Source organism: Oncorhynchus tshawytscha, linkage group LG26, assembly GCF_018296145.1.
Source record: "Oncorhynchus tshawytscha isolate Ot180627B linkage group LG26, Otsh_v2.0, whole genome shotgun sequence".
NCBI classification, from domain to species: domain Eukaryota; kingdom Metazoa; phylum Chordata; class Actinopteri; order Salmoniformes; family Salmonidae; genus Oncorhynchus; species Oncorhynchus tshawytscha.
In genome coordinates this window covers 5,145,988-5,158,475 of record NC_056454.1, presented here as the reverse complement: position 1 = coordinate 5,158,475, position 12,488 = coordinate 5,145,988, and the positions used below count along the sequence as shown (strand labels likewise).

The window sequence follows — 12,488 nt, the reverse complement described above, 5'->3', positions numbered from 1 at the left end:
CGGTCTTTGTCTCCTCCCACATTGAGTTTCTCTACTACTCTCTGAACAAAATCACGCATTGCTGGGAATCCATTCCTTGTGCCATCAGAACCATCCAGAAGGAATACCACATCCTTTCTGGCGGTGTCATGATCAACTGAGAAAATAAATAGATTATGTCAATCAAACTGATCAAATGTGGTGTTTTTGGCCAAATGATATAGTCGTTTCTAAAACTCTGTGGCCATTTTGCTAACACATCCTGACTCTTAATTCACAGTGATAACACATACCTAAAACGGTTGGTGATTCTGGAGTAACATCAATAACCACTGCCTCCACCGAGGACAGAAGTTGCTGCTGGATGCTCGGAAGGTCAGTAAAGTCTGAGACAGACAGAGCGTAACTGGGATCATGTGATATTCTCTGCAATTCTCTGCTATCAGAGCTCCTTGTTCCAATTCCAAAGACCAAAACCCCAAGCTCCTTCAGAGCAGAGGCTGGCGTGTCAACATTGTCAACGGACCTTCCACCACTCAACAGAATCAGTAGCTGTGGAACGCCTTCCAAGCGTCTGCTTCCGGAGGAGGCAGTAAAGACATTGTCCCTCACGTACTGGAGAGCTGCTCCAGTGTTGAGAGGTCTCCCGCCTTTGTGTCTCAGACCTCTTACAGTGTTGAGAATCTCTCCCTTTGTTGTGTATGTGTTCAGATAGAATTGGGCGGCTGGATCTCTACTGTACTGGACCACCGCAACGCGATCTTTGTTCTCATCCACACTGAGTGTCTCCACCACTCTTTGAACAAAGTCACGCATTGCTGGGAATCCATTCCTTGTGCCATCAGAACCATCCAGAAGGAATACCACATCCTTTCTGGCAGTGTCATGATCAACTGAGAAAATAAATAGATTATGTCAATCAAACTGATCAAATGTGATGTTTTTGGCCAAATGATATAGTCGTTTGACTAAAACTCTGTGGCCATTTTGCTAACACATCCTGACTCTTAATTCACAGTGATAACAAAACATACCTAAAACGGTTGGTGATTCTGGAGTAACATCAATAACCACTGCCTCCACCGAGGACAGAAGTTGCTGCTGGATGCTCGGAAGGTCAGTAAAGTCTGAGACAGACAGAGCGTAACTGGGATCATGTGATATTCTCTGCAATTCTCTGCTATCAGAGCTCCTTGTTCCAATTCCAAAGACCAAAACCCCAAGCTCCTTCAGAGCAGAGGCTGGCGTGTCAACATTGTCAACGGACCTTCCACCACTCAACAGAATCAGTAGCTGTGGAACGCCTTCCAAGCGTCTGCTTCCGGAGGAGGCAGTAAAGACATTGTCCCTCACGTACTGGAGAGCTGCTCCAGTGTTGAGAGGTCTCCCTCCTTTGTGTCTCAGACCTCTTACAGTGTTGAGAATCTCTCCTTTGTTGTGTATGTGTTCAGATAGAATGGGCGGCTGGATCTCTACTGTACTGGACCACCGCAACGCGATCTTTGTTCTCATCCACACTGAGTGTCTCCACCACTCTTTGAACAAAGTCACGCATGGCTGGGAATCCACTCCTAGTGCCATCAGATCCATCCAGCAAGAACACAACATCCCTCCTGGGAGCCTGACTCTCAACTAGGGAATGTGAAGGTTCAAATAAAGAGTCATATTACATGTGTTAAAGGTAAGGGAAAACAGGACAAAGCTGCTTCTGTCACATGAAAGTCATCCCTTTCACTTATCAAACAACTATTCAAAGAAAGTGACAATTGGTGCATTGCCCTGAGTTATATCATAGGGAACATTGGTACAGAGGTATGACATGAAACCACATGAAAGGCCTCAGGGGAATCTACACAAGTGTTCTAAGCTATCAACTACTCTATCCGAATGTAAAAGTGGAACAGATCAAAACCATAATTTTTCTTACCTAGTATTGTTGGTATTAGTGTTGGTGGCATGGTTGTGTCCTGTATAATGGCAGTGTTCATGGCAGAAAGAAGCTGCTGTTGGATGTTGGGGAGGTCAGTGAATTCAGACACGGAGAAAAACTGGGGTCATAGGATATCTTCTGTAACTCTTTGCTATCAGAGCTCCTTGTTCCAATTCCAAACACCAAGACACCAAGCTCCTTGAGAGCAGAAGCGGGTTCATCTACATTGTCAAAGGACCTTCCACCATTTATCAGTATTAGAATCTGTGGAACACTTTCAAGTCGCCTACTTCCAGAGGAGGCAGCAAAGACGTAGTCCCTGACATACTGGAGAGCTGCTCCAGTGTTGAGGGGTCTCCCTCCTTTGTGCTTCAGCCCTCTTACGGTGTCAACAACCTCTTCTTTTCTTGTGTAAGTGTTCAGATAGAAGTGGACCTCTGGTTCTCTGCTATACTGTACCACAGAGACTCGATCTCTGTTCTCCCCTACAGTGAGTTTCTCCACTACTCTTTGAACAAAGTCACGCATTTCTGGGAAGCCATTCCTAGTGCCATCAGAACCATCCAGCAAGAATACTACATCCTTTCTGGCGATGCTTGGTCCACTAAGAAAATAAATAGAAACAAAACAGAAAACGTGATCAACATTGCTTCATCAAACCTGAAATATGTGTTTGTTGCTTTAGTTTTCCAAGATAATGCATCTGGTCTTACCTATGACTGTTGGGGAAATTGTTGTTCTGGAGTGTACAGTAAAGAGTGAGGAGAAAAAGTTATCCTGGATGCTGGGGAGATCCGAGAAGTCAGAAACAGACTGGGAAAAACTGGGGTCAGAGGCAATCCTTTGAACCTCTTTACTAGAATTTCTGTTTCCAATGCCAAAGATCAAGACTCCGCTCCTTTGAGGGCAGAAACAGGTATATCAACGTTATCATTGGACCTCCCACCACTCAGCAGTATCAGCATCTGAGGGACACCCTCTTGGCTTCTGCTTCCTGAGGAGGCAGTAAAGACGTTGTCCCTTACATACTGGAGGGCTGCCCCAGTGTTGAGGGGTCTACCCGCCTCTTCTGTGCCTCAGACCTCTGACGATGTCAAGAATGTCTCTCCTTTGTGCTGTATGTGTTCAGATAGAAATGAACTTCTGGATCTCTACCGTACTGGACTACAGAAACGCGGTCTTTGTCTCCTCCCACATTGAGTGTCTCCACCACTCTTTGAACAAAGTCACGCATGGCTGGGAATCCACTCCTAGTGCCATCAGATCCATCCAGCAAGAACACAACATCCCTCCTGGGAGCCTGACTCTCAACTAGGGAATGTGAAGGTTCAAATAAAGAGTCATATTACATGTGTTAAAGGTAAGGGAAAACAGGACAAAGCTGCTTCTGTCACATGAAAGTCATCCCTTTCACTTATCACAAACAACTATTCAAAGAAAGTGACAATTGGTGCATTGCCCTGAGTTATATCATAGGGAACATTGGTACAGAGGTATGACATGAAACCACATGAAAGGCCTCAGGGGAATCTACACAAGTGTTCTAAGCTATCAACTACTCTATCCGAATGTAAAAGAGGAAATGGAACAGATCAAAACCATATTTTTCTTACCTAGTATTGTTGGTATTAGTGTTGGTGGCATGGTTGTGTCCTGTATAACGGCAGTGTTCATGGCAGAAAGAAGCTGCTGTTGGATGTTGGGGAGGTCAGTGAATTCAGACACGGAGAGAGCATAACTGGGGTCATAGGATATCTTCTGTAACTCTCTGCTATCAGAGCTCCTTGTTCCAATTCCAAACACCAAGACACCAAGCTCCTTGAGAGCAGAAGCGGGTTCATCTACATTGTCAAAGGACCTTCCACCATTTATCAGTATTAGAATCTGTGGAACACTTTCAAGTCGCCTACTTCCAGAGGAGGCAGCATAGACGTAGTCCCTGACATACTGGAGAGCTGCTCCAGTGTTGAGGGGTCTCCCTCCTTTGTGCTTCAGCCCTCTTACGGTGTCAACAACCTCTTCTTTTCTTGTGTAAGTGTTCAGATAGAAGTGGACCTCTGGTTCTCTGCTATACTGTACCACAGAGACTCGATCTCTGTTCTCCCCTACAGTGAGTTTCTCCACTACTCTTTGAACAAAGTCACGCATTTCTGGGAAGCCATTCCTAGTGCCATCAGAACCATCCAGCAAGAATACTACATCCTTTCTGGCGATGCTTAGGTCCACTAAGAGTATCAGAAACAAAACAGAAAACGTATGTCAACATTGCTTCATCAAACCTGAAATATGTGTTTGTTGCTTTAGTTTTCCAAGATAATGCATCCGGTCTTACCTATGACTGTTGGGGAAATTGTTGTGGCGCCAACGTGTACAGTAAAGAGTGAGGAGAAAAACTTATCCTGGACGCTGGGGAGGTCCGAGAATTCAGAAACAGACTGGGAAAAACTGGGGTCAGAGGCAATCCTTTGAACCTCTTTGCTAGAATTTCTGTTTCCAATGCCAAAGATCAAGACTCCGCTCTCTTTGAGGGCAGAAACAGGTATATCAACGTTATCATTGGACCTCCCGCTACTCAGCAGTATCAGCATCTGAGGGACACCCTCTTGACTTCTGCTTCCTGAGGAGGCAGTAAAGACGTTGTCCCTTACATACTGGAGGGCTGCCCCAGTGTTGAGGGGTCTACCTCTTCTGTGCCTCAGACCTCTGACGATGTCAAGAATGTCGCCCTTCGTGCTGTATGTGTTCAGATAGAAATGAACTTCTTGATCTCTACCGTACTGGACTACAGAAACGCGGTCTTTGTCTCCTCCCACATTGAGTTTCTCTACTACTCTCTGAACAAAATCACGCATTGCTGGGAATCCATTCCTTGTGCCATCAGAACCATCCAGAAGGAATACCACATCCTTTCTGGCGGTGTCATGATCAACTGAGAAAATAAATAGATTATGTCAATCAAACTGATCAAATGTGGTGTTTTTGGCCAAATGATATAGTCGTTTCTAAAACTCTGTGGCCATTTTGCTAACACATCCTGACTCTTAATTCACAGTGATAACACATACCTAAAACTGTTGGTGATTCTGGAGTAACATCAATAACCACTGCCTCCACCGAGGACAGAAGTTGCTGCTGGATGCTCGGAAGGTCAGTAAAGTCTGAGACAGACAGAGCGTAACTGGGATCATGTGATATTCTCTGCAATTCTCTGCTATCAGAGCTCCTTGTTCCAATTCCAAAGACCAAAACCCCAAGCTCCTTCAGAGCAGAGGCTGGCGTGTCAACATTGTCAACGGACCTTCCACCACTCAACAGAATCAGTAGCTGTGGAACGCCTTCCAAGCGTCTGCTTCCGGAGGAGGCAGTAAAGACATTGTCCCTCACGTACTGGAGAGCTGCTCCAGTGTTGAGAGGTCTCCCGCCTTTGTGTCTCAGACCTCTTACAGTGTTGAGAATCTCTCCCTTTGTTGTGTATGTGTTCAGATAGAATTGGGCGGCTGGATCTCTACTGTACTGGACCACCGCAACGCGATCTTTGTTCTCATCCACACTGAGTGTCTCCACCACTCTTTGAACAAAGTCACGCATGGCTGGGAATCCACTCCTAGTGCCATCAGAACCATCCAGCAAGAACACAACATCCCTCCTGGGAGCCTGACTCTCAACTAGGGAATGTGAAGGTTCAAATAAAGAGTCATATTACATGTGTTATAGGTAAGGGAAAACAGGACAAAGCTGCTTCTGTCACATGAAAGTCATCCCTTTCACTTATCACAAACAACTATTCAAAGAAAGTGACAATTGGTGCATTGCCCTGAGTTATATCATAGGGAACATTGGTACAGAGGTATGACATGAAACCACATGAAAGGCCTCAGGGGAATCTACACAAGTGTTCTAAGCTATCAACTACTCTATCCGAATGTAAAAGAGGAAATGGAACAGATCAAAACCATATTTTTCTTACCTAGTATTGTTGGTATTAGTGTTGGTGGCATGGTTGTGTCCTGTATAACGGCAGTGTTCATGGCAGAAAGAAGCTGCTGTTGGATGTTGGGGAGGTCAGTGAATTCAGACACGGAGAGAGCATAACTGGGGTCATAGGATATCTTCTGTAACTCTCTGCTATCAGAGCTCCTTGTTCCAATTCCAAACACCAAGACACCAAGCTCCTTGAGAGCAGAAGCGGGTTCATCTACATTGTCAAAGGACCTTCCACCATTTATCAGTATTAGAATCTGTGGAACACTTTCAAGTCGCCTACTTCCAGAGGAGGCAGCATAGACGTAGTCCCTGACATACTGGAGAGCTGCTCCAGTGTTGAGGGGTCTCCCTCCTTTGTGCTTCAGCCCTCTTACGGTGTCAACAACCTCTTCTTTTCTTGTGTAAGTGTTCAGATAGAAGTGGACCTCTGGTTCTCTGCTATACTGTACCACAGAGACTCGATCTCTGTTCTCCCCTACAGTGAGTTTCTCCACTACTCTTTGAACAAAGTCACGCATTTCTGGGAAGCCATTCCTAGTGCCATCAGAACCATCCAGCAAGAATACTACATCCTTTCTGGCGATGCTTAGGTCCACTAAGAGTATCAGAAACAAAACAGAAAACGTATGTCAACATTGCTTCATCAAACCTGAAATATGTGTTTGTTGCTTTAGTTTTCCAAGATAATGCATCCGGTCTTACCTATGACTGTTGGGGAAATTGTTGTGGCGCCAACGTGTACAGTAAAGAGTGAGGAGAAAAACTTATCCTGGACGCTGGGGAGGTCCGAGAATTCAGAAACAGACTGGGAAAAACTGGGGTCAGAGGCAATCCTTTGAACCTCTTTGCTAGAATTTCTGTTTCCAATGCCAAAGATCAAGACTCCGCTCTCTTTGAGGGCAGAAACAGGTATATCAACGTTATCATTGGACCTCCCGCTACTCAGCAGTATCAGCATCTGAGGGACACCCTCTTGACTTCTGCTTCCTGAGGAGGCAGTAAAGACGTTGTCCCTTACATACTGGAGGGCTGCCCCAGTGTTGAGGGGTCTACCTCTTCTGTGCCTCAGACCTCTGACGATGTCAAGAATGTCGCCCTTCGTGCTGTATGTGTTCAGATAGAAATGAACTTCTTGATCTCTACCGTACTGGACTACAGAAACGCGGTCTTTGTCTCCTCCCACATTGAGTTTCTCTACTACTCTCTGAACAAAATCACGCATTGCTGGGAATCCATTCCTTGTGCCATCAGAACCATCCAGAAGGAATACCACATCCTTTCTGGCGGTGTCATGATCAACTGAGAAAATAAATAGATTATGTCAATCAAACTGATCAAATGTGGTGTTTTTGGCCAAATGATATAGTCGTTTCTAAAACTCTGTGGCCATTTTGCTAACACATCCTGACTCTTAATTCACAGTGATAACACATACCTAAAACTGTTGGTGATTCTGGAGTAACATCAATAACCACTGCCTCCACCGAGGACAGAAGTTGCTGCTGGATGCTCGGAAGGTCAGTAAAGTCTGAGACAGACAGAGCGTAACTGGGATCATGTGATATTCTCTGCAATTCTCTGCTATCAGAGCTCCTTGTTCCAATTCCAAAGACCAAAACCCCAAGCTCCTTCAGAGCAGAGGCTGGCGTGTCAACATTGTCAACGGACCTTCCACCACTCAACAGAATCAGTAGCTGTGGAACGCCTTCCAAGCGTCTGCTTCCGGAGGAGGCAGTAAAGACATTGTCCCTCACGTACTGGAGAGCTGCTCCAGTGTTGAGAGGTCTCCCGCCTTTGTGTCTCAGACCTCTTACAGTGTTGAGAATCTCTCCCTTTGTTGTGTATGTGTTCAGATAGAATTGGGCGGCTGGATCTCTACTGTACTGGACCACCGCAACGCGATCTTTGTTCTCATCCACACTGAGTGTCTCCACCACTCTTTGAACAAAGTCACGCATGGCTGGGAATCCACTCCTAGTGCCATCAGAACCATCCAGCAAGAACACAACATCCCTCCTGGGAGCCTGACTCTCAACTAGGGAATGTGAAGGTTCAAATAAAGAGTCATATTACATGTGTTATAGGTAAGGGAAAACAGGACAAAGCTGCTTCTGTCACATGAAAGTCATCCCTTTCACTTATCACAAACAACTATTCAAAGAAAGTGACAATTGGTGCATTGCCCTGAGTTATATCATAGGGAACATTGGTACAGAGGTATGACATGAAACCACATGAAAGGCCTCAGGGGAATCTACACAAGTGTTCTAAGCTATCAACTACTCTATCCGAATGTAAAAGAGGAAATGGAACAGATCAAAACCATATTTTTCTTACCTAGTATTGTTGGTATTAGTGTTGGTGGCATGGTTGTGTCCTGTATAACGGCAGTGTTCATGGCAGAAAGAAGCTGCTGTTGGATGTTGGGGAGGTCAGTGAATTCAGACACGGAGAGAGCATAACTGGGGTCATAGGATATCTTCTGTAACTCTCTGCTATCAGAGCTCCTTGTTCCAATTCCAAACACCAAGACACCAAGCTCCTTGAGAGCAGAAGCGGGTTCATCTACATTGTCAAAGGACCTTCCACCATTTATCAGTATTAGAATCTGTGGAACACTTTCAAGTCGCCTACTTCCAGAGGAGGCAGCATAGACGTAGTCCCTGACATACTGGAGAGCTGCTCCAGTGTTGAGGGGTCTCCCTCCTTTGTGCTTCAGCCCTCTTACGGTGTCAACAACCTCTTCTTTTCTTGTGTAAGTGTTCAGATAGAAGTGGACCTCTGGTTCTCTGCTATACTGTACCACAGAGACTCGATCTCTGTTCTCCCCTACAGTGAGTTTCTCCACTACTCTTTGAACAAAGTCACGCATTTCTGGGAAGCCATTCCTAGTGCCATCAGAACCATCCAGCAAGAATACTACATCCTTTCTGGCGATGCTTAGGTCCACTAAGAGTATCAGAAACAAAACAGAAAACGTATGTCAACATTGCTTCATCAAACCTGAAATATGTGTTTGTTGCTTTAGTTTTCCAAGATAATGCATCCGGTCTTACCTATGACTGTTGGGGAAATTGTTGTGGCGCCAACGTGTACAGTAAAGAGTGAGGAGAAAAACTTATCCTGGACGCTGGGGAGGTCCGAGAATTCAGAAACAGACTGGGAAAAACTGGGGTCAGAGGCAATCCTTTGAACCTCTTTGCTAGAATTTCTGTTTCCAATGCCAAAGATCAAGACTCCGCTCTCTTTGAGGGCAGAAACAGGTATATCAACGTTATCATTGGACCTCCCGCTACTCAGCAGTATCAGCATCTGAGGGACACCCTCTTGACTTCTGCTTCCTGAGGAGGCAGTAAAGACGTTGTCCCTTACATACTGGAGGGCTGCCCCAGTGTTGAGGGGTCTACCTCTTCTGTGCCTCAGACCTCTGACGATGTCAAGAATGTCGCCCTTCGTGCTGTATGTGTTCAGATAGAAATGAACTTCTTGATCTCTACCGTACTGGACTACAGAAACGCGGTCTTTGTCTCCTCCCACATTGAGTTTCTCTACTACTCTCTGAACAAAATCACGCATTGCTGGGAATCCATTCCTTGTGCCATCAGAACCATCCAGAAGGAATACCACATCCTTTCTGGCGGTGTCATGATCAACTGAGAAAATAAATAGATTATGTCAATCAAACTGATCAAATGTGGTGTTTTTGGCCAAATGATATAGTCGTTTCTAAAACTCTGTGGCCATTTTGCTAACACATCCTGACTCTTAATTCACAGTGATAACACATACCTAAAACTGTTGGTGATTCTGGAGTAACATCAATAACCACTGCCTCCACCGAGGACAGAAGTTGCTGCTGGATGCTCGGAAGGTCAGTAAAGTCTGAGACAGACAGAGCGTAACTGGGATCATGTGATATTCTCTGCAATTCTCTGCTATCAGAGCTCCTTGTTCCAATTCCAAAGACCAAAACCCCAAGCTCCTTCAGAGCAGAGGCTGGCGTGTCAACATTGTCAACGGACCTTCCACCACTCAACAGAATCAGTAGCTGTGGAACGCCTTCCAAGCGTCTGCTTCCGGAGGAGGCAGTAAAGACATTGTCCCTCACGTACTGGAGAGCTGCTCCAGTGTTGAGAGGTCTCCCGCCTTTGTGTCTCAGACCTCTTACAGTGTTGAGAATCTCTCCCTTGTTGTGTATGTGTTCAGATAGAATTGGGCGGCTGGATCTCTACTGTACTGGACCACCGCAACGCGATCTTTGTTCTCATCCACACTGAGTGTCTCCACCACTCTTTGAACAAAGTCACGCATGGCTGGGAATCCACTCCTAGTGCCATCAGAACCATCCAGCAAGAACACAACATCCCTCCTGGGAGCCTGACTCTCAACTAGGGAATGTGAAGGTTCAAATAAAGAGTCATATTACATGTGTTATAGGTAAGGGAAAACAGGACAAAGCTGCTTCTGTCACATGAAAGTCATCCCTTTCACTTATCACAAACAACTATTCAAAGAAAGTGACAATTGGTGCATTGCCCTGAGTTATATCATAGGGAACATTGGTACAGAGGTATGACATGAAACCACATGAAAGGCCTCAGGGGAATCTACACAAGTGTTCTAAGCTATCAACTACTCTATCCGAATGTAAAAGAGGAAATGGAACAGATCAAAACCATATTTTTCTTACCTAGTATTGTTGGTATTAGTGTTGGTGGCATGGTTGTGTCCTGTATAACGGCAGTGTTCATGGCAGAAAGAAGCTGCTGTTGGATGTTGGGGAGGTCAGTGAATTCAGACACGGAGAGAGCATAACTGGGGTCATAGGATATCTTCTGTAACTCTCTGCTATCAGAGCTCCTTGTTCCAATTCCAAACACCAAGACACCAAGCTCCTTGAGAGCAGAAGCGGGTTCATCTACATTGTCAAAGGACCTTCCACCATTTATCAGTATTAGAATCTGTGGAACACTTTCAAGTCGCCTACTTCCAGAGGAGGCAGCATAGACGTAGTCCCTGACATACTGGAGAGCTGCTCCAGTGTTGAGGGGTCTCCCTCCTTTGTGCTTCAGCCCTCTTACGGTGTCAACAACCTCTTCTTTTCTTGTGTAAGTGTTCAGATAGAAGTGGACCTCTGGTTCTCTGCTATACTGTACCACAGAGACTCGATCTCTGTTCTCCCCTACAGTGAGTTTCTCCACTACTCTTTGAACAAAGTCACGCATTTCTGGGAAGCCATTCCTAGTGCCATCAGAACCATCCAGCAAGAATACTACATCCTTTCTGGCGATGCTTAGGTCCACTAAGAGTATCAGAAACAAAACAGAAAACGTATGTCAACATTGCTTCATCAAACCTGAAATATGTGTTTGTTGCTTTAGTTTTCCAAGATAATGCATCCGGTCTTACCTATGACTGTTGGGGAAATTGTTGTGGCGCCAACGTGTACAGTAAAGAGTGAGGAGAAAAACTTATCCTGGACGCTGGGGAGGTCCGAGAATTCAGAAACAGACTGGGAAAAACTGGGGTCAGAGGCAATCCTTTGAACCTCTTTGCTAGAATTTCTGTTTCCAATGCCAAAGATCAAGACTCCGCTCTCTTTGAGGGCAGAAACAGGTATATCAACGTTATCATTGGACCTCCCGCTACTCAGCAGTATCAGCATCTGAGGGACACCCTCTTGACTTCTGCTTCCTGAGGAGGCAGTAAAGACGTTGTCCCTTACATACTGGAGGGCTGCCCCAGTGTTGAGGGGTCTACCTCTTCTGTGCCTCAGACCTCTGACGATGTCAAGAATGTCGCCCTTCGTGCTGTATGTGTTCAGATAGAAATGAACTTCTTGATCTCTACCGTACTGGACTACAGAAACGCGGTCTTTGTCTCCTCCCACATTGAGTTTCTCTACTACTCTCTGAACAAAATCACGCATTGCTGGGAATCCATTCCTTGTGCCATCAGAACCATCCAGAAGGAATACCACATCCTTTCTGGCGGTGTCATGATCAACTGAGAAAATAAATAGATTATGTCAATCAAACTGATCAAATGTGGTGTTTTTGGCCAAATGATATAGTCGTTTCTAAAACTCTGTGGCCATTTTGCTAACACATCCTGACTCTTAATTCACAGTGATAACACATACCTAAAACTGTTGGTGATTCTGGAGTAACATCAATAACCACTGCCTCCACCGAGGACAGAAGTTGCTGCTGGATGCTCGGAAGGTCAGTAAAGTCTGAGACAGACAGAGCGTAACTGGGATCATGTGATATTCTCTGCAATTCTCTGCTATCAGAGCTCCTTGTTCCAATTCCAAAGACCAAAACCCCAAGCTCCTTCAGAGCAGAGGCTGGCGTGTCAACATTGTCAACGGACCTTCCACCACTCAACAGAATCAGTAGCTGTGGAACGCCTTCCAAGCGTCTGCTTCCGGAGGAGGCAGTAAAGACATTGTCCCTCACGTACTGGAGAGCTGCTCCAGTGTTGAGAGGTCTCCCGCCTTTGTGTCTCAGACTCTTACAGTGTTGAGAATCTCTCCCTTTGTTGTGTATGTGTTCAGATAGAATTGGGCGGCTGGATCTCTACTGTACTGGAC

General features: G+C 45.5%; 2 protein-coding genes across 5 annotated transcripts in view; both read right to left on the bottom strand.

Moving 5' to 3' along the window:
• LOC112225082 (collagen alpha-3(VI) chain) overlaps positions 1 to 12,488 on the bottom strand; it is a 94,495-nt gene that overhangs the window by 40,671 nt on the left and 41,336 nt on the right. The gene's annotated exons all lie outside the window — the stretch shown is intronic.
• LOC121841029 (collagen alpha-3(VI) chain-like) lies at positions 4,585 to 12,401 on the bottom strand. The gene is made up of 10 exons (XM_042306942.1): positions 12,036 to 12,401; positions 11,303 to 11,899; positions 10,584 to 11,195; positions 9,683 to 10,281; positions 8,950 to 9,546; positions 8,231 to 8,842; positions 7,329 to 7,928; positions 6,596 to 7,192; positions 5,877 to 6,488; positions 4,585 to 5,574 (listed from the first exon to the last, which is right to left on the bottom strand). The coding sequence occupies exons 5-10, from the start codon at positions 9,467 to 9,469 to the stop codon at positions 4,934 to 4,936; spliced, it is 3,582 nt and encodes a 1,193-aa protein (XP_042162876.1). The 5' UTR covers positions 9,470 to 9,546; positions 9,683 to 10,281; positions 10,584 to 11,195; positions 11,303 to 11,899; positions 12,036 to 12,401; the 3' UTR covers positions 4,585 to 4,933.